The 25,110-nt window shown below is 66.3% G+C and overlaps 3 protein-coding genes across 5 annotated transcripts in view; 1 reads left to right on the forward strand and 2 right to left on the reverse strand.

The window, feature by feature from the left end:
• Positions 1-1,011: 1,011 nt before the first annotated feature.
• On the reverse strand, positions 1,012-6,971 carry LOC136164143 (proline-rich protein HaeIII subfamily 1-like). Its single transcript, XM_065928941.1, has 11 exons — positions 6,887-6,971; positions 6,588-6,752; positions 6,236-6,375; positions 6,073-6,101; positions 5,063-5,133; positions 4,355-4,486; positions 3,835-3,996; positions 3,226-3,303; positions 3,027-3,143; positions 2,320-2,390; positions 1,012-1,101 (listed from the first exon to the last, which is right to left on the reverse strand). The coding sequence occupies exons 1-11, from the start codon at positions 6,969-6,971 to the stop codon at positions 1,012-1,014; spliced, it is 1,140 nt and encodes a 379-aa protein (XP_065785013.1).
• On the forward strand, positions 6,820-20,421 carry FRMD1 (FERM domain containing 1). 3 transcript variants are annotated; one of them, XM_065930973.1, is made up of 13 exons: positions 6,820-6,917; positions 7,098-7,220; positions 11,717-11,807; positions 12,313-12,392; positions 12,607-12,689; positions 13,479-13,662; positions 14,028-14,183; positions 14,436-14,501; positions 14,603-14,671; positions 15,256-15,430; positions 15,754-16,065; positions 17,315-17,397; positions 17,654-20,421. In XM_065930973.1, exons 2-13 carry the CDS (start codon positions 7,152-7,154, stop codon positions 17,855-17,857), a joined length of 1,572 nt encoding a protein of 523 aa, XP_065787045.1. In that variant the 5' UTR covers positions 6,820-6,917; positions 7,098-7,151; the 3' UTR covers positions 17,858-20,421. The 3 variants fall into 3 exon arrangements, 2 of the variants coding, with proteins under 2 accessions (XP_065787045.1, XP_065787046.1); XM_065930974.1 differs by having other exon boundaries at positions 6,846-6,917; positions 7,101-7,220; XR_010662449.1 differs by lacking the exon at positions 17,654-20,421 and having other exon boundaries at positions 15,144-15,430.
• A 4,250-nt stretch (positions 20,422-24,671) lies between these two features.
• Positions 24,672-25,110, reverse strand: part of KIF25 (kinesin family member 25) — a 29,907-nt gene continuing 29,468 nt past the window's right edge. The window contains exon 12 of the mRNA XM_065927716.1: positions 24,672-24,919. Within this exon, the coding sequence (XP_065783788.1) occupies positions 24,780-24,919 (140 nt within the window). The 3' untranslated portion in view covers positions 24,672-24,779. The remainder of the gene's footprint in view (positions 24,920-25,110) is intronic.

Raw genomic sequence — 25,110 nt, forward strand, 5'->3', positions numbered from 1 at the left:
TGACTGACAGGCTGGCACAGCCCTGGGGGTCGCCAGGCAGGGCCAGGCTGGGACTCGGGGGAGGGGGCCCCTCCCAGTAACCTTGCAGGTCCTCGTGGTAGATGCAAAATTAACGGTAATGAGGACCCTTTGGAAGAGGGCATGGCAAACCCCTCCAGGATTCCTGCCTGGAGAATCCCGTGGACAGAGGAGCCTGGCGGGCTACAATCCACGGGGTCACAAAGAGCTGGACACGACTGAAGCTACAGCGTGCGTGCACGCACAGAGACCTTTGCGGTGCCGCCATGTAGGAAGCCCCTGCTTCCCCGGGAGGTGCCCCGCTGTGGGGGTGAGCTTCCTGCTCCGTGGAGCTTGGGCCCTGAACCCTCTCCTGCCTGGGGGCCTCTGTGTCCTGGGCTGACCCTCAGATTCGCTCCGGAAGGAGCGTGTTAGGATAGAAGCCCCGGTGTCCACCATGTAGGCAGAGGGCTCATGGGCAGCACACACCCCCAGCACGTCGGGGCGCACCCCTCCCCGGTGCCACCATCACTGAGGGCGGAAGCCAGGAAGGAAGGACGCTTTACAGGGTCTATTTCAGGGCTTTGGAAGCTCTGGCAAGAGTTCCTCCAGGAAGCCTGGGAACCTTGAAGGCAATGGCCACTCCCCCTCCCTCAGGGATGCCGTCCCCGCCAAGTCCCCGCCTCGGGCTCCACACAGCGTCAGGCCTGCCCCGTGGGGTCCAGGCATGTACGCTGGGCCCACCGGCCAGTCAGGAGGAGTCACCTAGCTCGCCAGAGGCCCCTGCCAGCAAGTGGGGGGTGACCTGGCGTGTGGAGTGTCCCACACTGAACAAGGGGCCCCGGGGTCACCGCACACAACCCAGGGGACAGCAGCCTCGTTTAACGCCCCCCGCCCCCCAGAGGGGCCCGTCTGTGGGGTCCACCCACACCAGAACTCGGCTTCCCCGGTGAAGAAGCAGAAAGCGCTGGACCTTCGGCCATCCGGGCAGCGGCGGCTGTTCTGAGAGGCTCCTCAGGAGGCCGGGTCCAGATGACTCCGTGGTCTCTGCTCCCAGCGCAGGCGGTCAGCAGGGCCCCAGACACCTCGTGGCCTCCGCTGTGCCTGCTCCAGAGAGACCCGCGAGTCCACTGGAGGGCCTGTGAAGTGGCTCTGAGTCCACGTGGTTCGTGTCTCTCGTGTACTGCTGTGACCTCGAGCAAGTGGAAACCGTGGGTCGGTCCAAGAAGTCCGAGTCACCTCGTAAAAGTCAGCAAACCGTAAATTCGGAAGGATGCTGGTCGGGGTCTACAGTGACATCTGCTCGGGGCATGGTCTAGTGTAACGCTGAGTGCGTTGGTCCAGCGCCTTTGACAGGGCTTCTCTTCAGTCGGGAGAAGGGGACACGGGGGATGACCAGCCGGCCATGACCTTGAGTCCTGGGGGCACACACGCAAAGGTCCAGGGGCAGAGAACAGACAGGGCTGGCCCTCGGAGGGGCTCGAGGGCCAAGGACCCTGCTTCTCCTCGGCGGGAGGTGGGAGCCATTCTCGGCTAGAGTGTGTGATCCGCCCCATTTCAGCAAGATCTCAGGGCTGAGGTGTCAAGAGTCCTGGGGTGGGGGGAGCTGAGAGAGGAGTATCTGGGAGCCCCCCAAGTCCACATTGGAGGAGAGGGGTGTGGACCGGGAGGTGGAGGTGGGGGCGTGGCCTGAAGGTGAAGCCGGGAGCATTTGCTGTCCTCCAGGCTTCCGGTGGGAGAAAGACCCCTGGTGACCCCTGAGGCTGCTCTCCTGGGCGCAGAGCAGGAGGGGCGGGGCGCCCAGGCAGAGGGGACTGAGGGGGCGGAGGGGACGGAGGGGAGGGGCTCGTCTTGTTTCCCGGTGATCTGGATGGCCTTGCGGGCTCCCCAGACGCCTCCCGAGCAAATTAAGGAAAGGGCCCGCCAGGCGTGGGGGCGGCTCGTATCTCCTCCCCGGCGGGCAGTGCGTGTCCCGCCACTTGCCTTCTTCGCTGAGACCCTCGCACCGGTTTCAGGGCAGAGGCCTGCTTTCAGATGAGCAGGCCCACAGTGGCCGGCACTGCCCTTGGCTCTGCGCAGTCCGCGTGGGACTCCTGAAGGCCTCACGGAGCCGAGAGCAGGGGCCGCGCCTGCCCGGCACCGCTGAGAAGTGCCCTCCAGCGCGCGGACCGTTCAGAAGCAGCAAAAATCCGTGCTACGCCCTTCTGCTTTCCGTTCACCCAGCACAGAGTAAACCGCACGCCCCTCCCCCCCGCCCCACACCCACCGGCTCACTTAGCCCAGGACCTGCGGGGGCCTGGGGACCCAGGGACCCCTCCCCACTCTCTCGCTGCCAGCGGCCAGTCTGGGTTTGAACCAGGGCCCAGGCACCAGCTCCACGCCCAGCGCAGCCTCTGAGACCAGACAAGGCCCCAGCGTGAGGCCCTGGCACCTGGCAGCCTTTTGCCAAAACCCAGGGCACTCTACCAAGGGCAGGGGGCCCCATCGGGGGCATGGGCTTACTCCGGAGAGCTGGGCGGCGCCTCCAGCCAGAGAGAGGCGTCCAGCCGGCAGACAGTCGGGACGATCTCCTGGAGAAGGGCATGGCGACCCACTCCAGTATTCTTGCCTGGAGAATCCCATGGACAGAGGAGCCTGGTGGGCTGCAGTCTGTGGGGTCGCAAAGAGTAGGACACGACTAAGCAAGTTAACACTACTACTAAGCCTCGCTAAACGCGGGAGAAGGCAGGCGCTCGTGGATTGGAGCGTGTGCCAGACGCCCGCAGACCGTGGGCCGGGCTGACCTGCCCCCCGCCCCCCACTCCCCCGGCTCCACGCAGTTTGGGCAAGGCTGGGCAAACTGCCTTCCGTGCACAGCTGGCTTCTTTCTCTGGGCGGGGAGGGTGGGGTCATCACGGCTCTAAATCACGGTCCTGGCCAGGTCAGCAGAGAGGAGGCTCCCGGAGGGAATTCTAAGAATCTGCTCTCCCGGCTGAAGGGCAGCTGGAGCCACGGGAGGGCCCGGCCACCGCCCGGTGATAACCGCTGACTCGGGTCCTTCCGGGCACCTTCCTCCTCCTGGCCTGCGTTGCCCCAAGGAGGGCTGGGGGGTGACGTGGGGCAATCCCAGGGGTCGTCCACCGTCCTCGCCGGGCTGGTGATGGTGACTTGGGGGTGGGGGGTGGCTGGAGCAGTTACAGGCCTGAGCACAGCCCGGTTGGCCCCCCGCCCCCCAAATGACAGCCTCACGCTTGGGACAAGCGCCGGCCCCTGCAGTCTGCCCGACCTCATCCCCACTGTGGGGACAAGGGTGTCCCTGCCCCCCACCTGTCGTGGAGTGAGGGGCCAGTCAGTGTGGGGGCCCGCTCTCCCCAGGGCCCCCAGCCCTGCCATCCTTCAGGGGCGGTTCTAGCAGACCCCACATCCTGCCTTCTGCTGACCCCCTGTGCTGTGACCCCCTCCCCAAGTCCCAGCTCACGGGTCCCACATCTGTGCTCTGCTGCACCATTTAAACCCCTGCCCCAGAGGGCGACAGGCCCCTTCCAGAGGGGAGACCCCACAAGATGGGGGGACAAGGACAGTGCTCCTGCCCCTCGTGATGTGACCCCAGGAGAGCCGACACGGGGTGGGGAGGACCTGAGAGCCTCGGGGACCCCCCTGCTGTCCTGGCCCCCAGCGCCCCCAGCTCCCCCTTTCTCAGCCTCAGGGGTCGGGCTGATGTGGGGGGAGTAATTGAGAGCCTCGGGGAACCCCTCTGCTCTCCTGGCCCCCAAGGCCCCATTCTCAGCCTCAGGGGGTCAGGCTTTGGGTTGCCACCCTGTTTCCCACATCAGCCCCCCTGGTCCATGCCTGCCGCACTCACGCCAAGCCGGGAGTGAGACGGGAAGTGCGGGTGGGTGTGCAAGGGCTGCTCAGGGGACAGTGGCCGGGACCGTCCAGGCCCCAGGACCGCCTTCCGGAAGCAGCACAGCCAGGCAGAGTGGGGAAGGGGTGGGGGAGAAGGAGGGCTGGGCGGGGGCCCTGGGGAGGGGGCAGCACGGGGCAGTGATCACGCCCAGAGGCTCCATCCCAGATGAGGACCCAGGCCCTCCTTGGGGGTGACCTCGTCCTGACCTCAGGGCCCCGCCTGTCAGGGGTCAGTCCCTCAGCCAGGAGGACGAGGCTGTGACCCGGGCGCTGCCTCTCAGGTCACGTCTGCCCCCCGCCAACCCCGTGTCCCCATTTTCTCTGCCCTCCTTTCTGGGCCCCCATTCCTGAGAGCCGTGTGGACTGGAAAAGGCAAGTGCCCCCCTAATGGGCCCTCGACCCAGGAGCTCTGTCACCCAGCCCAGCTGGGCAGGGCCCAGGAGTGGGTGCAACCAAGACCAGGTCCCTTCACTCGCGGCTGCTCCTGGACTGCCTGGCGGGGCCGGGCCGGAGCTGTGGGGGCCGGACAGGTTACTGGGGTGGCAGGCCGTCAGGTGTCGGGGCCAGCGGTCACCTGGCCAGGGCTGCCGGGGGTCCTCAGTTCCTGGCGGGGGCGCATTGGGGAGGCCCCAGCACTCTGCACGGCCCCCACCCAGCAGCAGTGAGACCCCTGTGCTTCCCCCCAGGCTAGGTCTGCTGCTCGGAATTCGGAGCCGCCCTGGACATGCCATGAGAGCAAGCACGCGTCCCTGAGTCCAGCGGGGTCTGCAGTGGGGTCTCAGAGGCGCTGGAGCAGGGACCTCTCTGCATCAGGCTCCCCATGGATGAAGCCAGCAAGCCGCGCTGCCTCTGGCCAACTGCCCCTCCAGAAAGAGTGGGAATAAAAGAAGCACCCTAAGAGGTAAAAGCAGTGCTGTAAGAAGCGCCGTGAGAAGGGCGGCAGGGGCTGGACCGGGGTCCTCATTGGACACGGGGTGGGCCAGGCGAGTGACACAGGGCGTGCACACGCTCACTCTGTCACACTTGCACACACAGGGCACACACGCACACTGTTAGGCAGAGTCACGTCAGAGCACGCACACACACACACTCTGTCACACTCATGCACACAGGGCATGCACACACTCACTGTCACACCTTCACACACAGGGCATGCACACACACACACTGGCACACTCACGCACACAGGGCATGCACACGCTCACTCTGTCACACTTGCGCACAGAGGGCACGCACACACTCACTGTCACACTGCCACACACAGGGCATGCACATGCACACTTCAGGCACACTCACATCAGGGCACGCACACGCTCACTCTGTCACACTTGCACACGCAGGGCACACATACGCATACACACCTGCTAGAAGTGGCTTTCCTGGCAGACAATTGCATTGTATTCTGTGCCTTCTATGGAATGACTTTTTGTGGTTTTCTACTATTGTATAGAGTATTTTAATGGCATTGTTGAGCTACAATTTACATGTTAAAAATACATTCAAATGAACAATAGAGTGAGTTGGTAAATGCACAACCGTGCCCCCACCACCTGACCGCGGCACGTCGCCCACCTGCGGCCGCCTCCAGCCGGGCTGCACGGACCTGCTTCCTGCCTCCGGTGTGGCCTCTAACACGTGTCATGGACTCGTGTAAATCGTGTTCTCCGCTTGGCATGATTTTTTGACATTTGTCCACAAACCAGTAGTTTGCTCCTACTTACTGCTGAATGGTTTTCTGGCGGCGTCCTGTGAAACCTGTACTTTTGGGGCCTGTGTTTTGGAAGCTTTATTTCTGAAACACTCTTGGCAGGCCCGTCTCGAGGTACAGGACAAAGACCAGGATCCAGAACCCGGGGCAGAGCCCCTGGGCTGTGCTCATTAGCTGCCTGGTGGAGGCTGACGCCTGTTCCTGGCGCCTTCCCTGGGATAAGCCCCACTTCTGCGCCCCTGCCTGCACCCCCAGAGTTCCTGTGTGTGTGCGTGCCTGGCTGCCGCTGCTTGGACACTCGTGGAAAGGGGCCGCGCCCGCGTCCGTCCTTCCTCATGGCAGGACGGTCTGTGGCTCACAGGACATCGCGGGCAGTGAGTTGGGCAGCCAGGCGCAGGTGCAGGGGTCAGGGGTTAGTATCCACTTTCCGGCTCTTCAGCCGTTGGAAAAATCCTCAAGTTGCTGGTTAAAGGGACACGCACATCTCGGAGGAGAGCAGGCTGCGCTGACCCTGGAGACAAAGGGCAGCAGGCTGTTCAGAGTCCCCGTGACCCCCACGGCGGGCGGGCGCAGGGCGGGCAGCGAGGGGCAGATAGAGCCCAGAAGGGCTTTGCATGTCCCCGCCCACGGCCCAGGCCTTCCAACCCCGGTGGGGCCAGGCATAAGGACAGCGGGAACCGAGTTTCCCGGGGCCGGCCAGCCGCCCTCCAGGGACCTCGTGTCTGTGGCCTGGAAGCCTCCCCCAGTCCCTCTCAGAGGCGGGAGCTCAGGGCCCCCCAGCTCACCTGGGGACAGACACCAGGGTGCGGGCGGAAGGCGGGAACGGAAATCACCTGCGGCCGTCCCGTTCCCTGCGCTCTCCCAGCAGCTGGGAGGTCAGGAGCTCCGCTCTCCAGGGGCCCCTGGCCAGCAGGGGACAGGGACCCCGGCCTGATGGGCCAGGGCAGCCTTCGGGGAGACCTTGTCTGGGGGCTGGCCTCGCTACCTCTGGGCTCACCTTCCTCCAGGTGTGAGAGGAGGCGGGGAGCCATGGGGACCCGGGGCGCCTGCCCCTCGGGACGCCCCTCCAGCCCCTCCGGCTTCCCTGTGGGGCCCTGGGTCTGCGGTTCACACGGGGCCTTGGGGCCACGCTCAGTCCCCGATCTGGAGAGGAGGTGGTCCGCTGGGGAGAGGGGTCAGCGGGAGCAGGGTGGAGCCAGCCGGCATGTTTATTTGCATTCCAGGCATCGCGGCTACTTAGGAGCCTGGACCTTGTCCTGGCCCCAGTGCCAGTGTTTTTCCCAGCCAGGAGCTCACAGGGCACCCGTCCCCGGAAGCCGGCAGCTGGGTGAGTCTGGGTGCGGCACCCCGCCTGCGGCCAGACGGCAGAAGATGGCCCCATGAGTGGGGACACGCAGCCCCGTCCCCCTGGGGACACAGCCCCATCCCTCTGGTGACATGCGGCCCCGTCCCTTTGGGGGCACGCCGGCTGCCAGTCCTTCCCCACCCTGACGAGTCCTCCCTGCAGTAGCAGACGGAAGGCCCTGGTCCCGAGAACCGAGAACCGTGTGCGGCTGGCAGGATGACTTCGGAGCTCCGGGACGTGCTGGTGCTGCTGCCTACACGGGAACGGCTGCGGCTGTCCGTGGGGGTGAGCATGGAGGGGAGCAGGGCCTGGGGACTGGGGGCCGTGGGGTGAGCGTGGAGGGGAGCAGGGCCCGGGGACGGGGGGCCGTGGGGTGAGCGTGGAGGGGAGCAGGGCCTGGGGATGGGGTCCAGGGTGAGCGTGGAGGGGAGCAGGGCCCGGGGACGGGGGTCCGTGGGGTGAGCGGTGAGAGTCAGGCCTCTCCCGCCTTGTCTGTGGGTGACCGTGAGGTCCTGCCCCGGGGAGCAGACTGAGGTGGTCCTCCCAAGAAGGGGAGAAGTTGCGTTTCCACAGCAGGTGCCCTCCCCAGACCTCCCCGATGCTCAGAGCAGATGCCGTCACGCAGCCCCACTCCCGTCACTCCCTCCCCTTGACCCTTCGCTGTCCACTTCCGGCGTCTGTCCCGAGTGGCCAGGCTCCCCCGCCCAGGTCTCCGTCCGAGTCTTCAGGGAGCGGCTCTCACGCAAAGCCGCCTCCCAGCCCCGCCTGCCGCACAGTCCCCGCCGTCCACAGCGCCGCTGGCGTGCGGGCCTCCCGGGGACCCAGGCTCAGGCTGGACCCTGGTGGCCCCGCCTGGACCCTGGCGGCCCCGCCCTCCCTGCGAAGGGCCGCCCCTCGGCGCTGGGCCGGGGCACGGGGTGGGACCTCACTGGCCGGTGTCCTGGGCTCACAGGCTCAGGCCGTCCTCTCAGGAGCGGTGGGGACCGTCCCTTACGAACGCCTGGCCCCGCTCAGCAGGCACGGGGCGGGGGCACCGGGCGGAGGCTCTGAGGCAGCGAGCGACCCGCGGGCTCCCGGCAGACGCCCCGCGGTCTCAGGCCCAGAAGCCGCTGCTCGTCCCCCTGCGCCCGAGTCTGGGTCACCAGTCGCCTCTGAGGACCAGCGCAGCCCTGGGGACCAAGCTCGCCTCCCCACCACCTGCCCCAGGCCCCGGCCACCCCAGGGACCCTCCGCAGGCGTCCTCGGGGCCCCTGCGGGCGGGCAGCACGGGGGGCCCGCAGGCGGGACCCTGCTCCCTCTCCCTCTGCCCTCCCTGGAAGGGGCTCCTGGAACACACGCGGGACCAGAACCCGGCCCCAGCGCCCCGACAGGATGGGCCGGGGAGCGGCTGGGCTGCGGGGCGCGTGGGGCCTGGCCTGAGGACGAACAGCGTGGGCACACACTGGGCAGGTCGGCGGGGCAGACTCAGAGCCCGCCCGCGGGGCCTCCGGCGCCCAGCCTGGCCCTCGGCACTCGGGGCGGCCAGGGGATCAGTGACGGGCGGGCGGTTCCCATCGGGACCTCGTCGTGGCTTTGGTCGGGGACGGGGTCTCCCACTGGCCCGGGTGCTGAGCGGAAGTGATGCGCCTTCAGGTTCTTCTGCGCCCGGGGCTCTGGCCCTCAGGGCGGCCGCTCTCCCGGGGTCTGAGCTGCAGGCTCCTCTGGCCCGTCCCCTCTTCGCCGTGCGGCCCAGGGTGGCCCCTTCCGCACTAGCTGGAGCCCTGCTGTGGCGGGCTCTGCCCCCCCCTTCACCCTCCCCACGGGCAGCCTGGGGGCCCTCACCCCCGTTGGCCTGACTCCCCAGAGGGGGACACTCGAGGCCCAGGGCTGGGGGGAGCTGGGAGCCCAGCTGGGGCTGCAGCCTGAGTCCTGTGTGCGATCTCGCTGCTGCAGGCGTGGCTGCCCCTGCCCGCAGGGGGGGTGGAGGCGTGGGGTAACGAGGGTGCTCCGGAGGCCCCGCAGGGCTGGGGTGCTGGGGAGGGGGAGGCAGCCCTCACCTGGCCCGTGACCGGAGCGATTCTGCTGGCCATCCCCGACTGTGAGGAGGGAGCTCCTGGTTCTGCACGGTCCTGGGAACGCGGGGTGGAGGGGGCCTGGGGGGATGGGGGCTCAGGAAGCTCTCGTCCACAGGGACGCGTCTCGCGTGCTCAGCTGTCACGGGTGCTCAGGCCCCGTCCGAGGAGGACGGACTCTGTCTCTCTTTTCCTTACCGCTCCCCTCACGGGCCTGTCTTAGTGGAGTTCAGAGGCGCAGAGAAGCGCCTAGAAAGCTGGCTGTTCCCTGAAGGGGTGTCCTCATTGGAGGGGTTTTGGTGTTGGTGGTGTTCTGTCGCTCAGTCATGCCCGACTCTTTGCGACCCCATGAACCTCAGCACGCCAGGCCTCCCTGTCCATCACCAACTCCTGGAGTCTATCCCAACCCACATCCATTGAGTCAGTGATGCCATCCAACCATCTCATCCTCTGTCGTCCCCTTCTCCTCCTGCCCCCAATCTTTCCCAGCATCTGGGTCTTTTCAAACAAGTCAGCTCTTTGCATCAGGTGGCCAAAGTATTGGAGTTTCAGCTTCAGCATCAGTCCTTCCAATGAACACCCAGGACTGATTTCCTTTAGGATGGACTGGTTGGATCTCCTTCCAGTCCAAGGGACTCTCAAGAGTCTTCTCCAACACCACAGTTCAAAAGCATCAATATTTCGACACTCAGTTTTCTTTATAGTCCAACGCTCACGTCCATACACGACCACTGGAAAAACCATAGCCTTGATCAGATAGACCTTAGTCGTTAAAACAATGTCTCTGCTTTTTAATACACTGTCTAGGTTTGTCATAGCTTTTCTTCCAAGGAGCAAGTATCTTTAAATTTCATGGCTGCAGTCACCATCTGCAGTGATTTTGGAGCCCAAGAAAATAAAGTCTGACACTGTTTCCACTGTTTCTCCATCTGTCTGCCATGAGGTGATGGCAGTAAAGGATAGCTGTGGTTTGTGAAAAAGCAGAACTTACCGTGGGAGGGGCCTAGCCAAGAGCCGGCTCCCTGAGGGCTGCGCTTGGGGCGGGCCAGGAGGGACCACAGTGCCCCAAGGCTTCTCTGCTCAGGGACGCTCTTCTGGTTTGGAGCTGAGGCCCCAAGCCCTTGTCCCCATCCAGCGAGCTGGTCGTGGGTCTTCAGGGGGTTCACTGTGTCCTAAGAGCTGCTGCCGGCCGTGGGGAGGGGGCAGCAGGAGGACTTGGGGGAGGAGGGAGGGAGGTGCTGCCCACATGAGGGCCTCAATTCCCGAGTCAGGGCCGTGTGTGTCCCTGCACTTTCCAAGTCTTGCTCCGTGGCTCTGCAGGGACCCTCCGGGGCAGGTTCCCTGGAGGACGCGCGGCCAGAAGGAAGGTGAGCCCGTGGATGCAGACACGGAGCTCAGTTGTGACGGGTCCCACAGGGCGGCCTCCTGCAGGCTTCCCGCCTGGCCCTGCAAACTTGGGGCCAGCTTAGTTCCAGGCGTGTGCACGCCGGGCTGAGCGCACGGGCGGACCCCGTGTTTACCTCCACTGTGGCTTCACACCGAGCGTCAGGAGACGATGGCTGGGAAGACCCAGATGGTGAGTCACCGTCATTGCAGGCTGAGGGGCCAACCCTCAACAAGTCAGATGGACAGTGGCAAGGCCGGCCCCCCAGGAACGGACCAGTGAGAAGCGGGACGCCCCTCTGACTGAAGACGTTTAGGCGCCCTGGTGACAGACCGTCCCGAAGTCCCAGGAGCCACGGCCTCCCCAGGAAGCCTGCAGCAGCGTTCTCGGACGCCCCGGGCCAGGCCCCATGCTCAGCACCCGGGACCACTGCGCTCCAGCCCCACGGCCGCCCGGGGTGACGGGGTCCACCACCTGCGGCCTCCTCAGCCAGCCTCCCACGCATGGACTCAGCACGCACGGGAGCTTCCGTCTGTCGGCCCAACCACCAGCCCGGGATACGCAGAGGACGGAGGCCCAGAGGCACCCAGGAGACATGTTGGCCACGGGGAACAGCGCCCAGGTGCCCCAAAATCAAGGCCTTGAGCTCTGTCCAATCAACAAGCAGAAAACGCTGACATTCGTGAGACCACTGGAAATTTAATCTTGGGGGATGTTTGGTATAATGAACTTTTTAGGCAGACTGAAGCACTTTTGGACAATGGAAAGCAGACTGGCTAACAGTTGAGCGAGCGCACACCCTCCTCTGGGCACACGCGGGTGAAAGGGCTGCTTGAGCTCTGACCATGCAGGGTGGACACTCACCCAGGACAGGCCGCGCGGAGCCGGGAGGGGCCGGATGGCGGCCGGGCTGGGGGCTCGGCCTGGGCCCTGGAACCCGGCGGGACAGGCCTGCAGCAGGAGTGGGGCATGGGGAGTCACAGGCCCGCCCCCACACGCCAGCTCCTTTCAGGGGTGCCCAGATCCCAGCCCCACTTCCAGGAGTGGCCTGGCGATGTTGGCTTAGGGTGGGGAGGCGTGGGGGGCGCCCGGCCTCTGTCCCTGGAGGGGCAGGCTCTCTCTGGAGTCGGCACCCCCTCCCTCTTTCACAGGAGCCCCACTGCAGGGAGGGACGCCTCGTCGTCAGCCCGGGAGCCTCCGGGGACCCTGCGCGCTGACCCCGCTGAGTGGGGAGCCCGCCGAGCCGGGCCCCTGCCCGCCAGCTCTGCTCGGTGGAGGCCTCCTCCTCACCCCCCTCGCGGGCACTGCCCCGCACTGTGCCCTGAGCGCCTCCTGCCCCCTCACAGGTGCAGGCCACGGGGCGCGAGCTCTTCCAGCAGGTGTGCGACCGGATCGGCATCAGGGAAGCCCACTTCTTTGGCCTCAGCGTGGTCAGAAGTAAGCAAGCATCGCCTGGCGACCCCAGGACCCCTGGCGACTCCGTCCTCTGCGTATCCCACACATATCACACTCACACACGCCGTCTCACCCCTTCCCAGGGCAGGGATGGGGGGTGCTCGGGGAGACGATCCCAGGCCTCTGTCTGGTGCACCCCCGTGCCGTGTTCCAGGGGCATGGGGCGATGCCTCCTCACCGCATCAGAGCACACACATGCTCTCATGGGCACAGACACATGCACACTCGCACACACACTCAGACACACACATACTCAAGTATCTACGTGCACACACATATCACACACACACTGTCTCACATGTTTACATGCTTACACATTCACACGCATGCACCATGCACACACTCACACGCACATTATACTTACACGCACATACTCTCACGCACACAGTCACTCACACGTGTTTACACGCTAACACTGGGGCACACACGCACACACACACTCTCACAGTCCCAGCACGCTGTGCTCAGTCCCTGCCTCTCTTTGTAGACAACGAGCACGTCTTCATGGATCTGGAGCGGAAGCTCAGCAAATACTTCTCCAAGGACTGGAAGCGAGAGACTCGCGGAGTAAGTCAGCGCGCCGGGCCGGAGGCTGGATGCTTGTGTTCTGGATGCTTGCTTTCCCTTCTAACAAAGTGACAGAAAGCCACGAGCTGCCCACAGGACGCACATGGGCTCAGGCTGGTCTGCAGGGATGGGGGTGGTGGCTCCGTCTGGCGCCCCAGCCAGCGGTCAGCCCCCACCCCAAGGCCTCACTGCAGCCTGCGCTCCACGCTTCCAGTCCCAGGGCGGCGGCAGGCCGGGCGCCCCCTTCGTGGCCTTCCTCGGGGTGCAATACTACGTGGAAAACGGAAGGCTCATCAGGTAGGAGCTCGCTGTTCTCACGCCTTCCCAGAAGGTGACGAGCTGTCAGGATGCCGCTGAGGCTGGAGGGGAGGGTGGGGGGCAACCGACCTTCCCAGTCAGAGGCGTGTGAGGACCGGGGTACAAACAAGTGCATTTCAAGGGCAGGCATTTTTACGCCCTGGGGTGGGGCTTTTCCCTGGGGGGGAGCAGGGCCTGAGGGTTCCTGTGCAGGTGGGGGGCCGCCCTCCTGCTGGTGCCCTGCCCGAGGGAAAGGCGCCGGGCAGGCAGCCTGCAGGCTCCTCCTGAGCCCCTGGGCTGCGCTCCGAGAGAACCCCCAGAGCCTGTGTGGGGTAACCGGGGCCCTGGAACCCGGGCCTGGGGGTGAGCAGGGCCTGGGTCCAGGAACCGCCCCCCAGCGGGTGAGCTGGGCCCCCACGAGCCTGCCCAGTTGTGTGAGGTTCTGGAAAACTCTCAGGGGCGAACAGGCAGGTTGGGGGCGGGAGGGTGGCCCTTTGCCACGGGGCCAGTCGCTCCAGTGGTGTTAGACATGGGCTTGGCCCTGGGTGCCCTGCCCCCCGCCGGGCGGGCAGTGAGCAGAGCAAAGGGACCCACCCCGGGGTGTGGGCGGCTGCAAACCGGCTTGGCCGGCTGGGCCCTGGGCCCTGCTCACCTGGCTTCTCAGGAGCCGCACGCCCACCTGTGCCTGCCCCGCCGCCAGGCCCCGAGGGCCTGGGGGTGACCACTCAGGGTCCAGGAGGCCGGGGGACGCGGGGACGGCCCCTGAGCCCGGCCGCCGGCCGCCCGCAGGGACCGCGCGGCCCGGCAGCTGTACTATCGCCACCTGCGGGAGCGCGTGCTGCGCTCGCAGTGCGTCCACCGCGAGGAGGCCTACTTCCTGCTGGCTGCCTACGGGCTGCAGGCCGACCTGGGCAACCACCGCCGGGCGCACGCCGGCTGCTACTTCCAGCCGCAGGCCTACTTCCCGCAGTGGGTGAGGGTTTCTCTCCCTCCCGGGGGCGGGGTCCGGGGGGGCAGTGGGGGTGAAGGGCAGGGGAGTGGCTGGGGCGGGGGAGAGTGGGGCACCCACGGCGGAGTCCATGGGGGCGGGGTCCACGGGGGGGGGCGCGGTGGCGAGTCCAGGGGGGTGGGCGGGACGGGGTGGGGACATCACCTGGGGGTGGGGCGAGGGGCGTCCACCGGGGAGCTTCGGGGGGGAGTCCAGTGGGCGAGGGCATCCACTGGGGGCGGGGTGTCCACAGGGGGTGGGGGGCGGAGTGGGAGGAGTCCAGGGGGGCCGCGGGGGTCCACCCGAGAGGGGCGGGCTCAGGCTGGACCAGGCGGCGGCTCCCCCCGCAGATCATCGCCAAGAGGGGCAGCGCCTACGTCCTCAGACACGCGCCCGCCCTGCACCGCGAGCAGCGCGGCCTGAGCCCCCGGGAGGCCGAGCTGCGCTTCATCCGGGAGGCCTGCCGGCTGGAGGACGTGCCAGTGCACTTCTTCAGGCTCTACAAGGTCCCTGCGGGATGGGGAGGCGGGGGGCATGCCTCCAGGGCCAGGACCGGCTGAGCCACCTGGGCCCACCAGGATGGGGAGGGGGGAGTGTCCCCACGGCCATCCCAGGACCGCGACCCTGACCCAGACCAGAGGGGAAGTGGGAGGAAGCCTGGGGACCTCCCCGTCAGCCCGTAGACTCCCCGATCCACCAGTGAGGGTCGGTGAGGATGTCCACGGGCCTAGACCTCACGGACATCCGTGTCCCTTTAGGATAAGAAGGAGGACCAACCTACCGTCATCCTGGGCCTGACGCTCAGAGGGGTGCAGGTCTTCCAGGTGACTGCAGGGGCGCCCCTTCTGCCCCCGCCCTACCCCCAGCGCTGGCCTTGCCCCTCCCCTGGCTGACTGTGGACGCAGCCGACCCTGCTGTCTTGCAGGAGGTGAACCGCACCCCACAACTTCTCTACGACTTCCCCTGGCCCCACGTTGAGAAGCTGGCCTTTCTGGTGCGTGTCCAAGGGGGTCAAGGTTAGGGGTGGGCCTCTGCCCCCAGGGGAGCCTGGTAGACGCTCGTCCTGCAGGGCATTGACTGGGAACGTCATCGACCACGAGCGCAGGCCCAGCCTGAGGTCTGCGTCTGGGGGGTCAGGTCACGGAGACGCCCCCGCCCTGGAAGCGCCCTCCTGAGGGGCCGGCTGCCTGGTTCTCCTCACCAGCAGAGCTTCTGACTCCTGGGTTGGGACAATAAAGGAGGGTGGGGCACGGAAACCCTGCACCTCGGACTCTACTTCCAGGCCTCACGGCTGGGCCTGGCACCCTGCGGGGGCCGAGGGTGAGCGCTGGGCGCGGGCTGGCCATAGGCTCCTTCTCTGGCCTCAGGCGCCCCACACGCCATGGGCCTAGGGGTCCAGAAGCCCCCAGCCCAGCACATAGGGCCCCACAGTTATAGCCACTCTCAGGCCCCACACTCCCCGCCAGGTGAAATCAGACGCTGAGACAGAGACCGGGAGGGAGCCTCCCAGCCCCAGGCCTGGCGATGCCGCCGTCTGGTTTCCTCGTGAAGTCACAGCCCGGGCTCCTCTCTGCTCAGGGCGAGAAGTTCGAGCTCTGGCCCCACGGGCAGCCCGCAGCCCGCAGGCTCGTGTTCCGCACGGGCTGCGCCTGGCGCTCCCGCCACCTGCTGCGCCTGCTCCGCACCAGCCACCAGCTGCACCTGGGCCTGCAGCAGGCGCGCCAGCAGCTGCAGCAGCTCGAGGAGACGGAAGGTGGGCGCCATCCCCGCCCGGCCCGCAGAACCTGCACGCCAGCGTTGTGTGCGTGCGCCTGTGTGCGAGCGCCCAAGCTGAGACGCGATAGCCCCTGGGGCAGAGAGGACGAGGCCGGATGACAGGTTCCGCCTGGGGCCCGGGCAGTGACAATGGACACGGGGGCCCTGGTCTCGGGTGGCACTTCCTTCCCCCCACCGCACCTCCGGGGAGGCCTCGGCTTGCAGGGCCTGGCGGCAGGCCGGCCCCCAGGGCCTCCCCCCAGCGTGCGGCCCCTCCACCCTCCAGCGCTGTTCTCACGGCCGCCTCCCCTACCCGCACAGAGAAGCAGTGCTACCGGGAGTCCTATGTCAGCGACGCGCGGGACGCCAACCAGGACGCGGAGCCGGCAGGCAGTGGGGACCGCGCGGGGGCAGGCGGGTGCCCCCCAAGTCTCCGCTCGCGCCTCTCGGCTGGCAGCCGCTGCAGCTCCCTCTCACTGGGCTTCGAGGTCAACCCGCAGCGCACGGGGCCCGCGGAGCCAGAGGAGATGTCGGTGGATGAGCCCGAAGGGGTCGCGGCGCTCCCTGCAGAGGAGCCCCCCAGCAGCCCGAGCAGCAGCCGGAGCAGCACTGGCACAGTGGAGGGCAGCAGAGGTGGGCGCGCGGGGGACACCCGGGATCAGGGGACGCGGAGCCTGCCGCCTGGCTAGACTCCGGCTGAGCCGCCGCTGGGGGCACTGCTGGGGGCCAGGGCGTGCGTGACCCTGGCTCCTGGACACTTGGTCACATGGGAGTTCCTGCACCAGGGGGTGAACGGGGAGGGGCAGGGAGGACCAGGTTCCCTGCAGACAGGCGGGTGGCGGCCTGTCGGCCCCCTGCACCCAGTCCCTCGTAGGGAGCCTGGCCCGGCCAGCGTCCCTCCTTAAAGAGCCCACTGCAGGAAGGCGTTCCACTAGCTTTCTCTCTTGCTGCCCCCAGGGTTAGCAGAACTCACAGGACAGGAGGCCACTGATTGTATTCGGCCGCTTGTGGGAGTTCCAGGACCAAGCGCCCACCCAGTTTAGCGTGGGCTCCTGGTCCTCGGAGATGCTTCCGCAGTAGGTCTGGGAGTGGGGGGCCCTGAAGGGGTCACCCCAGGAAGGTTTCACAGACTCTGCTAATCCTTGGGCGTCTGTAGCACCTTGGAGAGTGGATGTAAGCCTCAGGGCCCAGCCACCCAGGTCCACCTAGAGTCACCCAAGGTTAGGCAGGGGCACCCAGCATCACCCAAGGCCTCCCAGTGTCACTCAGGTCATGTAGGGTTACCGAGCATCATTCAGGAGCACCCAGTGCTACCCAGGGTCACCTGGGGCCAACCAGGGTCACCCAGGGTCACACAGTGGGTTTGGATCAAGTCGTCCTGTCCACTCTACCTTCTGAGTGTCTAGTCCTCTGGTAAAGGACAGACTGGCCTCCATCCCCGAGGCGTTGTCCGAGCGTGTGGTCTGCGATCCAGTGTAAGCAGTAATGTCAGTAATAGTAACATGGCATCTTCCTGGACGTCAGAACTTGGACCACCTCCGCGGCCAGTGTGGAAGGATGGGCAGCGGAAACTGGCAGGCGGGCGCGGGGGTCGGGCGGCTCCTGGAGGACCATCTGAGGGGAGGAGCCCAGGTCGCCCACAGAAACCATTGTTTCTTGAAGGGGCTCTCACCCCTCTCATGGGGGGGCCACAGGTGGCCTGCAGGCGGGGGTCCAAGGTCACAGCCCGCCGCTCTGCGACCCCAGGCCCGGGAGGAGTAGGGGGCGTGGAGCCACAGATGTGCCCAGTCTCATCTCCAAGGTGGGTCCCAGGGGTGGGTCCCCCTCTGCCGGAAGCAGAGGGCTGTCCCCAGGCCCTGCTCACACCCCCTTCCCCCCGCAGCCTCCCTTCAGCAGCCGCTGGCTGTGGTGCAGGTCACGCTGGTCAGCCTGAGGGCCCCGAGCGCTGAGGCCACCCTACACCAGGTAGGTCCCCCCGTGGGCCGGGCAGCTAGCTCTCTCCCTCCTCTCCCGTCAGGCCAGGGGCCCCCCAGAGGGCCCACGGGAGACTTGGTGGGCAGTGAGGGGTGGGTGAGGTTTTGGGGGACGAGGCAGGTGCGGGGCTGAGAGCTTGGCCTGGAGTAGGGGGTCTTCCTGGCTGCGTGCGTGAGTTAAGGGGAACGGGAAGGGAAACGGAGCCGGACTGGGACAGGGGGCAGCTCCTTGTCATCTCTGCCTGCAGATCCTGGAGCCCAAGGCGGCAGCTGGACACGTGGACCAGCATAGCCGAAGCCTGGACCACACGCGCCCCGAGCCTGCCCCACGCCCGGCACCCCGCACCCGTGCCCTCGGACGAGCACTGGACCCTGGGCTGAGGGGGTCCGTGAACTCCCTGTCCCCCAGCCAGCTCCAGAAGGATCAGCTCCCAGAGGAGTTTGTGGTGTAGAGCCCCCCAGGGGCTGCTTCACCACCGCAGGGCTCGGTCCACACCACCCGCTCCACCTGCTTGGGTCACTGTCCCTGCAGTGCGGCTCCATCCATTCGGGGCTCCGCCCGACCCCCCCCAGTCCCTCTGTCCATCCGAGCCGCCCCCCCGAGGCCCCCACCTCCCCGGCCATGCTGAACACGGCCTCTGGCGCTGCCCCCTTCACCTGCGGAGGTGTGGGCCAGCTCTGACGGCCAGGCCTGGAGGTGCCAGCAGGCCTCACCTGCCCTGCCGTGGGGACCACGGCCACTCTGAGCGCCTTCCATCCGTGCCTCCAGGAGGCAGAAGCCAAAGTTTGGGGGTCCGGTCCACACTCGGTGGGGTGTGGGCTGACTCCAGCCTGCAGGGAAGGGGTCTTAGCAAGCTTCCCGGGAGCCTGGAGCTCAGGGTCACTGTCGTGGTCGCTGCCCTGGCCACAGGCTCTCCAGACCACCCTGTCCGCAGCGCCTGCCACTCACAGTCCTGGGCCTGCTGGACAGGGGCCCCTGGGGGAGGCATGAGTCCAGCTGCATCGCCCCAGACCCCCGGCGGACCCCACCCTGTCTGCCGTGTGTACACAGGAGGCACCAGGCCTGGAACTGTGGGGCTGCATGGACACTGGTCCCGGGGAGCTCATGAATCTGGCGACAGGAAGCGGGAGGGGCAGGCTCAGCCACGGTCCCCTCCGAGGGCACGGAAGGAATGTTCCAGAAGGAAACCCTGAGCGTCCTCCTTTCGCATCACAAGTCAGGCTCCGAAGGAGGCCCCTCCCCATCTCCAGCCCCAGTGTCCATCTGGCCTCAGGCCGTCTGGATGTCAGGCAGCCCTGGCCTCTGGTCAGGTCTGCACCGGTCACGACCACCCCAGGCATTTGTGGCCACCGCCCCCTCCCTGCATCAGGAGGCCAGACGGGAGGTGGGGGGAGATGGGGCGAGACCTCCCCCCAAGCTTCACCACCTCTCCACTTGGCATCACCTCTCCACTTGGCATCCACTGGCAGCTGAACGACTGAGTGGAGTTTCACAGGGATTTCTGGAAAGCACTCTAAGAGACTTTGACCCTGGCTGGAGGCTGCCCTGCGGGTGACTGAGAGGCGGCCGAGGCCCAGCGTCCTGCTCGGGGTTGGGCCCGCCGGGTGAGGGGCGCCGGGGAGGTGGGCCGCAGGTGTTCTGTCTCCCGCTAGAGTCAGGGCAGCTGCCCCCAGGCAGAGGCATGGTCCCCACCATCCCACCCGGAGGGCCCTGCGTGTGCGGGCCCTTCTCGAAGCTGTCCAACTGGAGGCCAGTGCAGAGGGGCTGGGCTGGGCTTGGCTGGGGCAGGGACTGGTTTCGGGCTGGCGTTCTGTTCTCCCTGACGTTCTGGTGCACGTCTCACCTGCCTCCTGACTCAAGATAGGCCCCGGCCTCCCTTCCAGAGGCTTTGGGGGTCCGCTCTGTACAGGTAGGACTCCACGGGCAATGCCAGCCTGAGGCAGATGACAGGCCCCTGGGTGCGGGCTGTGTGACTTAACCCACTGCAGGCCCTCCGGCCTCCCCCCCCTCCCCGCCCTCTTTGCCTGGTTGCACTGACCTGTGTGGTTCTGAGCGCTGTGCCCGAGATGGCACCGTCCCCCCGGTTCTGCCCATGTGTGAGGACCACACAGGGACAGATGGAGCCTGAGCCCAGGGGGCAGAGGGTGCAGCCCCGTCTTGACCGGGCCTCTGGGTCCTTTCTGTGAAAGGAGTCTTGTTTGTGCACACACCGGGCACAAATAAAGAGCTGGATGCCGGCCCGTGTCTGCACCTGGACAGCCCGTGCCGGGTGGGCAGGGAGGTGCGGCCCAGTTGCCCTGGTGAAGGTTCCTGGGCTTCACCCCGTGGGGAACTAACTCTGCGTGGCCTGAGGAGCTTGTCAGGAAGGCCAGCCCCGCCATTGGAGCTCACGTTGCCCTGTTTCCTTTTTTGAAGTGGGACAAGAAAGCCGCCCTCACCTGTGGTCTGGGGTTGCTGAAGGGGCTGGCAGGCAGGATGGCCTGGGCCAGTCAGGGCGGCCTCTCCCCTAGGCGGAGGTCACCCATGAGGTCAGGTGCAGCCCCAGGGGGGTGGCACACGGGGGCAGCCCTCCCAGTGCTCAGAGCGGTCAGCACCAGGGTCCGCCTGTCAGTCCTGGGAGCAGGGGTGCCCACACGCCCGGCTGGGCTCCCGCAAATGGGGCTCCTGAGGACACCCAGCCTGTGGCCACACGAGCAGGCGGCGAGGATAGTGAGGCAAGGGCCTGGAGGATGGGGCAGAACACCCGGAGCCCTCAGGGGGACGCAGCCCCGCTTCTCTGCGAATTCCCGAGGTCACATCTGCCCCGATCCGGAGTCCACGATGATCTCTTTTCCTTTAAAGGAGCTTGTGGGAGCGAGCCCAGCCCGATGAACTGTTTTGCTGTCGCGCAGAGCTTAGCGTCAGGTTGGGGCCAGGGCCACAGACACCCCTAGGTGTGCCCGTGTGTGCACACGAACGCAGGCATACGTGATGAGTGGACACGGCGCAGAGGAGGGACGCCTCCTTAGAGCTCCCGCCCCATCGCGTGGAGCGGGGCGGCCAGCGCAGGGCACGGTGGCCCTGGGGGCGGGGCTGCCTGCGGAGGGGGCGTGTCTCGGCAAAGAGGCGGGGCTCGGGGCGGGGCCTGTTGGGAGGCGCGCTGTGGCCCTTGGGGGCGGGGCTGCCTGCAGAGGGGGCGTGTCTGGATGGAGGGGGCGTGTCTGGGTGGAGGAGGGGCGGGGCCCGGGGCGGGGCCTGTTGGGGGACTGCGCGTCCAGCCTGCCCTTGTTACCCTGATCCAACCCAGCCTGGCGGAGGATGGCCAGCGCCAGGGCCGGGGGAGTCCGGCCCAGCACCCTGTGTCCTCGCAGACGGAGGCGCCGCTGCTGACCCAGAAACCACCAGAGCTCCGTTCCTATTTCTGCGCTCCCTCTGGGCCTTGTGGAGACGCGGAAAACTGTGCCCAGGGACCACGCAGCAGCAGGCCCTCCGTGGTGGTTGGGCAAGTACGGGACGGTCAGAGGCCGGGATGGGCCTCGCTTTGGTCGCTAGCCGGTGCCCCAGCGGTCTCCCTCCGCCTCTGCCCACCAGGGGGCAGCAGAAGGCCAGGGCTAGAGCAGGAGAGGAGGGAGGCTTCTTTAGGACATCAGAAAAGCTGTCCTTTGATTTTGCCTAAATTAGACCAAAGGCCTTTCAGGCAAAGCAAATGCTGGAGAGACCCAGGAAGACAGCTGTGAGCAGTGGACGGGCTGTGGTCTTCCCAGAGGGCCGTGAGGGCTGCTGGTGGACCGACTCGGTCACCCAAGGGCTGTGCAGACCCCAGGGCTGTGGAAGGGCTCCCCCACGCCTCCCTCCACACTGTCAGGACCGACAGGGAAGCCCCCAGGTTCCCTCTGGACCCTGAAGCATGGGCAGATGGCTCAGGAAGTACCGGCCGGACATGACCACAGCTCTCCCAGCCCTGCCAGCTCGCTTCTGATGGAATCAGAGGTCACACTAGCGGGTCATACGAGAACGCCGAGGGCTTGCTCAGGGCTCACTCCCAGGCCAGCCACCAGCTACTAGGGCCTGGGAACCTGCATGCTGATGATTCCTGCTCATTTGCCCAGGGGACTCAGTTGCCCAAGGTACTGCCCCGCGGGAGAACCAGGAGGCATCCCCCAGCTGTGCTCAGGGCACTCTGGGGGCAGCCACTCCCCCACCCAGGGCTCCAGTGGTGTACACTCCCCAGAGCTGGCAGGCGGGAAGCCTCTGATGTCTCGTGAGGACCTTGACCCCCGGTGCCAGGCTGGAGTGGCAAGAAGGCCTTGCAGGCCCTTCCGTGGGGGTAAAGGGAGCCAGTCCAAAACCTCAGCATCAGGAGACACGGGAGAAAGCAGAGTGTTTTCCTGGGTCACAGACTCATCAAGGACACACCAGAAAGGGCGGGGGTGAAGTCTGACAAAGTGGCGGAATGCTGTGCTTGTTTGCGCTATTCAAAGGCTTTTTAGGAGTTTTAAAGTTGTGACCTGACAGTGTCAAGCTTGTCTCTGTATGTCTGCGGAACCCATTCTCTCATTCAGGAGGCCCTCGTCACCCTCTGTGATGTCACCCTCACTCATCTGAGGTCAGGCGGCAGGCCCAGCCCCCCAGGCCCACCAGGACCCCGGGTTTCAGCCGGGATGGGTCCCAATGCCCTCTGCTTCCTGCTTCCCCCATGGGGCTGGGCTCCTGTGAACACAGACCCCACTTTCCTCCAAGAGCAAATGTAGAAACATACCCACTATTCAGAGACCTCGGGCACTGGGAACGGCCATGGTGCCTTAGGAAGCTCGTGGGCGTGGCTGGAGGTGGGGGCTCCGGGAGGTGGGGTGCTGGGCGGGCAGCTCGGCCTGGCGCTGGGGGAGCGTGTCCAGGAGACAGGCATCACCAACCTGAGGGCGGGCAGCTCCCTTAGCCGTCCCTGCGCCAGGCCCTCCCGGGGCGGCAGGACAGGGGCACCTGGGTCTAATTGGAGGTTCGGTGGACACGCCTGCCCTGAGCATCTGCTGTCCTGTGTCCCGTGGAGGAGCACCGGGAGGGTCACTCAGAGCCTGGCCCGGGGCCGCGCTGTCCCCCGGGGGCACAGACCACCTCGGCAGCCTGGCACAGAGCATATTCCGTGGGTGGCTTCTTGGCCCCGCGGGGCACGGGGGTGGCCTGTCCACCTCTCAGGGTGCCCGAGGCCTGAGCTCCCCCTCCACAGCAGATGCAGGACTGGCAGCTGGCCCGCCCGGGGCTGTGAGCGCGTGTCCTGTGGGCGAACCCAGAGTCTGCTGTCCTGCCTATGGGTCCCCCTAACGCCTGGTCCCACTAGTGGGATTCCGAGCCTGGGCCAGCAGGCGAGGAGCCGCGTGAGAACCGAGCTCCCTGGAGTCACTTCCACCTGCTTAGGGCTGAGCGTTGAAGCCTTCAGGGCACGTCTCAGAGCTGCGGGTGGGGTCTCAGCCTGGCACCGCGGCGGGGTTGGGGTCCTAGGGTCTGCGGTGCCAGGAAGGCCTTTTCCTCAAGTCCCCCGCCTCTCATCCACACCCGCTGCTCACAGCCCGCCTGACACTCCCGGGTGTGGACTATGCGGACCTGAGCCCGGGGCACCTCTCTGCAGGAAGTCAGGCAGGATCACGACGGCCGTTTCAGCGCCATTCTTGACAGGAAGGCCAGCGTCATGTGAGTCAAGGGAAGGTGACACCAGTTCACTTGTCACATTACTGAGTTGGCACCGTTTTAGAAATTCTGTCTCCATGGCTACACTGCTCAGATACCTGAGTGGTGAACAGGAAGCGCTCCCGTGTTGTTCTGCTTTCGTAGCCACATTCGTGGCGATGCCGCACACAGAAGCATGTCCGTGTAGCTCTTCTGTATAAACTGTCCTGTCTCACTGATCCACCTACCGCTGAGCTGATTGTCCATATTAAAAACCGCGAGTGCAGACTGGTCCCTTCAGTTCCAGCCCGGCCCCGCCGTTGGGGGCCCCTTCTCCCCTGGGCAGCCCGGCCCCCTCTGTCCCGGTGTCTCTGTCTGTCTGCCCGCTGCCCTGAGTGGGCCTGACCTGCTGGGCTCCTGGCCTCCTGGCCTGCTGGCCTGCTGGCCGCCAGCTGGGCGACAGCACAGCTTGGAGCAGCAGCAGGAGGGCTGAGAGGCCGGTCAGCGATCTCGCCCTGGGCCCGGCCCATCCCACCCGGCATCCTCGGGGTGGTGGCTTCCGTCAGGGCCCCGCCGGGCACACCCGCACCCAGACAGGCTCAGACTGAAACGCTTTCCCCGACGCTCAGCGGGGACTGGCTGGAGGCTCAGACTGAAACGCTCTCCCCGACGCTCAGCGGGGACGGGCTGGAGGCAGGACGCACTGAAGCCATTTGGGCCACCAGGGCCGCCATTGGCCACGACGGCTCCAAGCCTGTTTGGGCCTCACGTCCACTCCAGAACCCACTGCAGGCCCAGGACTGGTGGTGTCTGCGGTTCCCCCGGGCAGCCCCCTTCCACCCCCAGCGCTGGCCCCTCTGGTCCCTGGGGAGCCGTGTCCTGGCGGCCGGGACACGCGGGAAGCAGCCCCTGGCCGTCCCCTCCAGCGGCCGCCACCCTCCTGTCGTGGGAGCACCGGTGGGGTCCAGCCTGAGACACTGGGGGTCACGGTGGAGATGAGCCCCCCAGGCTAGGCCAGTGTGTCCTCTCTTCCCAGAGGTGCAGGCTGTGCCGGGCGCTGACCCAGGCCCACATCAACCTGCCCCCAAGCAGTTGCAGCATCTCTGCCGGGGCCCTTGGCTTTTCACTGCATCACTTTCCCATGAAGAAAAGGGTGCAGATCTAAACCACAGCGGGACTCCGTCAGGCTCTCAGATCCTTCTGTCCCAAGCCTGGCAGCCCTCGGGGGGGAGGAGGTTCTTCCCACCTGCACCCCCTCAACCCCTCACCCTCCTCCCACACCCTCCACCCTCTTCCCTCCTCCCCTCCCCCTCCCCACTTACTCCCACCGTCCTCCCTCCCTCTCCTCCCTCCCCCTCCTCCCTCCCCATTCACCCCCACCCTCCTCCCTCCCCCTCCTCCCTCACCCCACCCCCTCCTCCCTCCCCCTTACCCTCCTCCGTCCCCCTCCACCCTCCTCCCTCATCCCCTCACCCTCCTCCTTCATCCCCTCCCCTCCTCCCTCCCCCTCCTCCCTCGCCTCTCTCCCTCCTCCCTCCCCCCTCACCCTCCTCCTTTCTCCCTCACCCATCTCCCTCCCCTGCCCAGACTCCAGCTGCCTCGATGGTCTGTCCACACTTGGCTCAGCTTCACAAGCTGCATATTCAGTATGTTTATTTTTACAGCACGTACATTATAAGGAAAAGCCAGGAGCACATTTAAGGGAGAAAAGCCCTGAGCGCGCCACCTCTCCTTCACCTGAGTTTTCTGGGGGCTGGACGGCCTCGCTCCACTTGCCTCGCTCGGGCGCCAAACCCCAGGCTCTGCAGCGTCTCAGCCACGTGCCTCTGGCCTGGGGACACGCACACGATCACCTGTAACTTGGCGTCACCTCCTTGGAGAAAGAAGTGACAAGGTGCAGTTGGGAAGAGCCCCAGGGAAAGAGGAGGGTCTCTGAAGCTCGGCTCTGGAGGGATCGGCCCGGCCGCTGCGGCTCCACACGAGCGTGAGAGAGGGCCCTGGGTGCACCCAGAGAGGCTGGGGCCCCGCCTGCTGCTCTGCAGGCCCTTGGGAAGGGGCCGCTGG

This window comes from Muntiacus reevesi, chromosome 3 (genome assembly GCF_963930625.1).
Source record: "Muntiacus reevesi chromosome 3, mMunRee1.1, whole genome shotgun sequence".
Taxonomy (NCBI): Eukaryota; Metazoa; Chordata; class Mammalia; order Artiodactyla; family Cervidae; genus Muntiacus; species Muntiacus reevesi.

Bases quoted from the DNA above. Each gene is read 5' to 3' on its own strand.
- LOC136164143 (XM_065928941.1), bottom strand. From the start codon at position 6,971: ATGGGGCCATCTTCTGCCGTCTGGCCGCAGGCGGGGTGCCGCACCCAG. The intron at 3,997-4,354 runs GTGAAGGGACCT...CCCCCTCCCCAG, and splicing joins CAGTCCAGGAGCAGCCGCGA to GGCCCCCGCCCAGCCCTCCT. The intron at 3,144-3,225 runs GTGAGGCTGTCA...CCCACCCCCAAG, and splicing joins GGCCGGCGCTTGTCCCAAGC to TCACCATCACCAGCCCGGCG.
- FRMD1 (XM_065930973.1), top strand. From the start codon at position 7,152: ATGACTTCGGAGCTCCGGGACGTGCTGGTGCTGCTGCCTACACGGGAA. The intron at 13,663-14,027 runs GTGAGGGTTTCT...CTCCCCCCGCAG, and splicing joins AGGCCTACTTCCCGCAGTGG to ATCATCGCCAAGAGGGGCAG. The intron at 17,398-17,653 runs GTAGGTCCCCCC...CTCTGCCTGCAG, and splicing joins CTGAGGCCACCCTACACCAG to ATCCTGGAGCCCAAGGCGGC.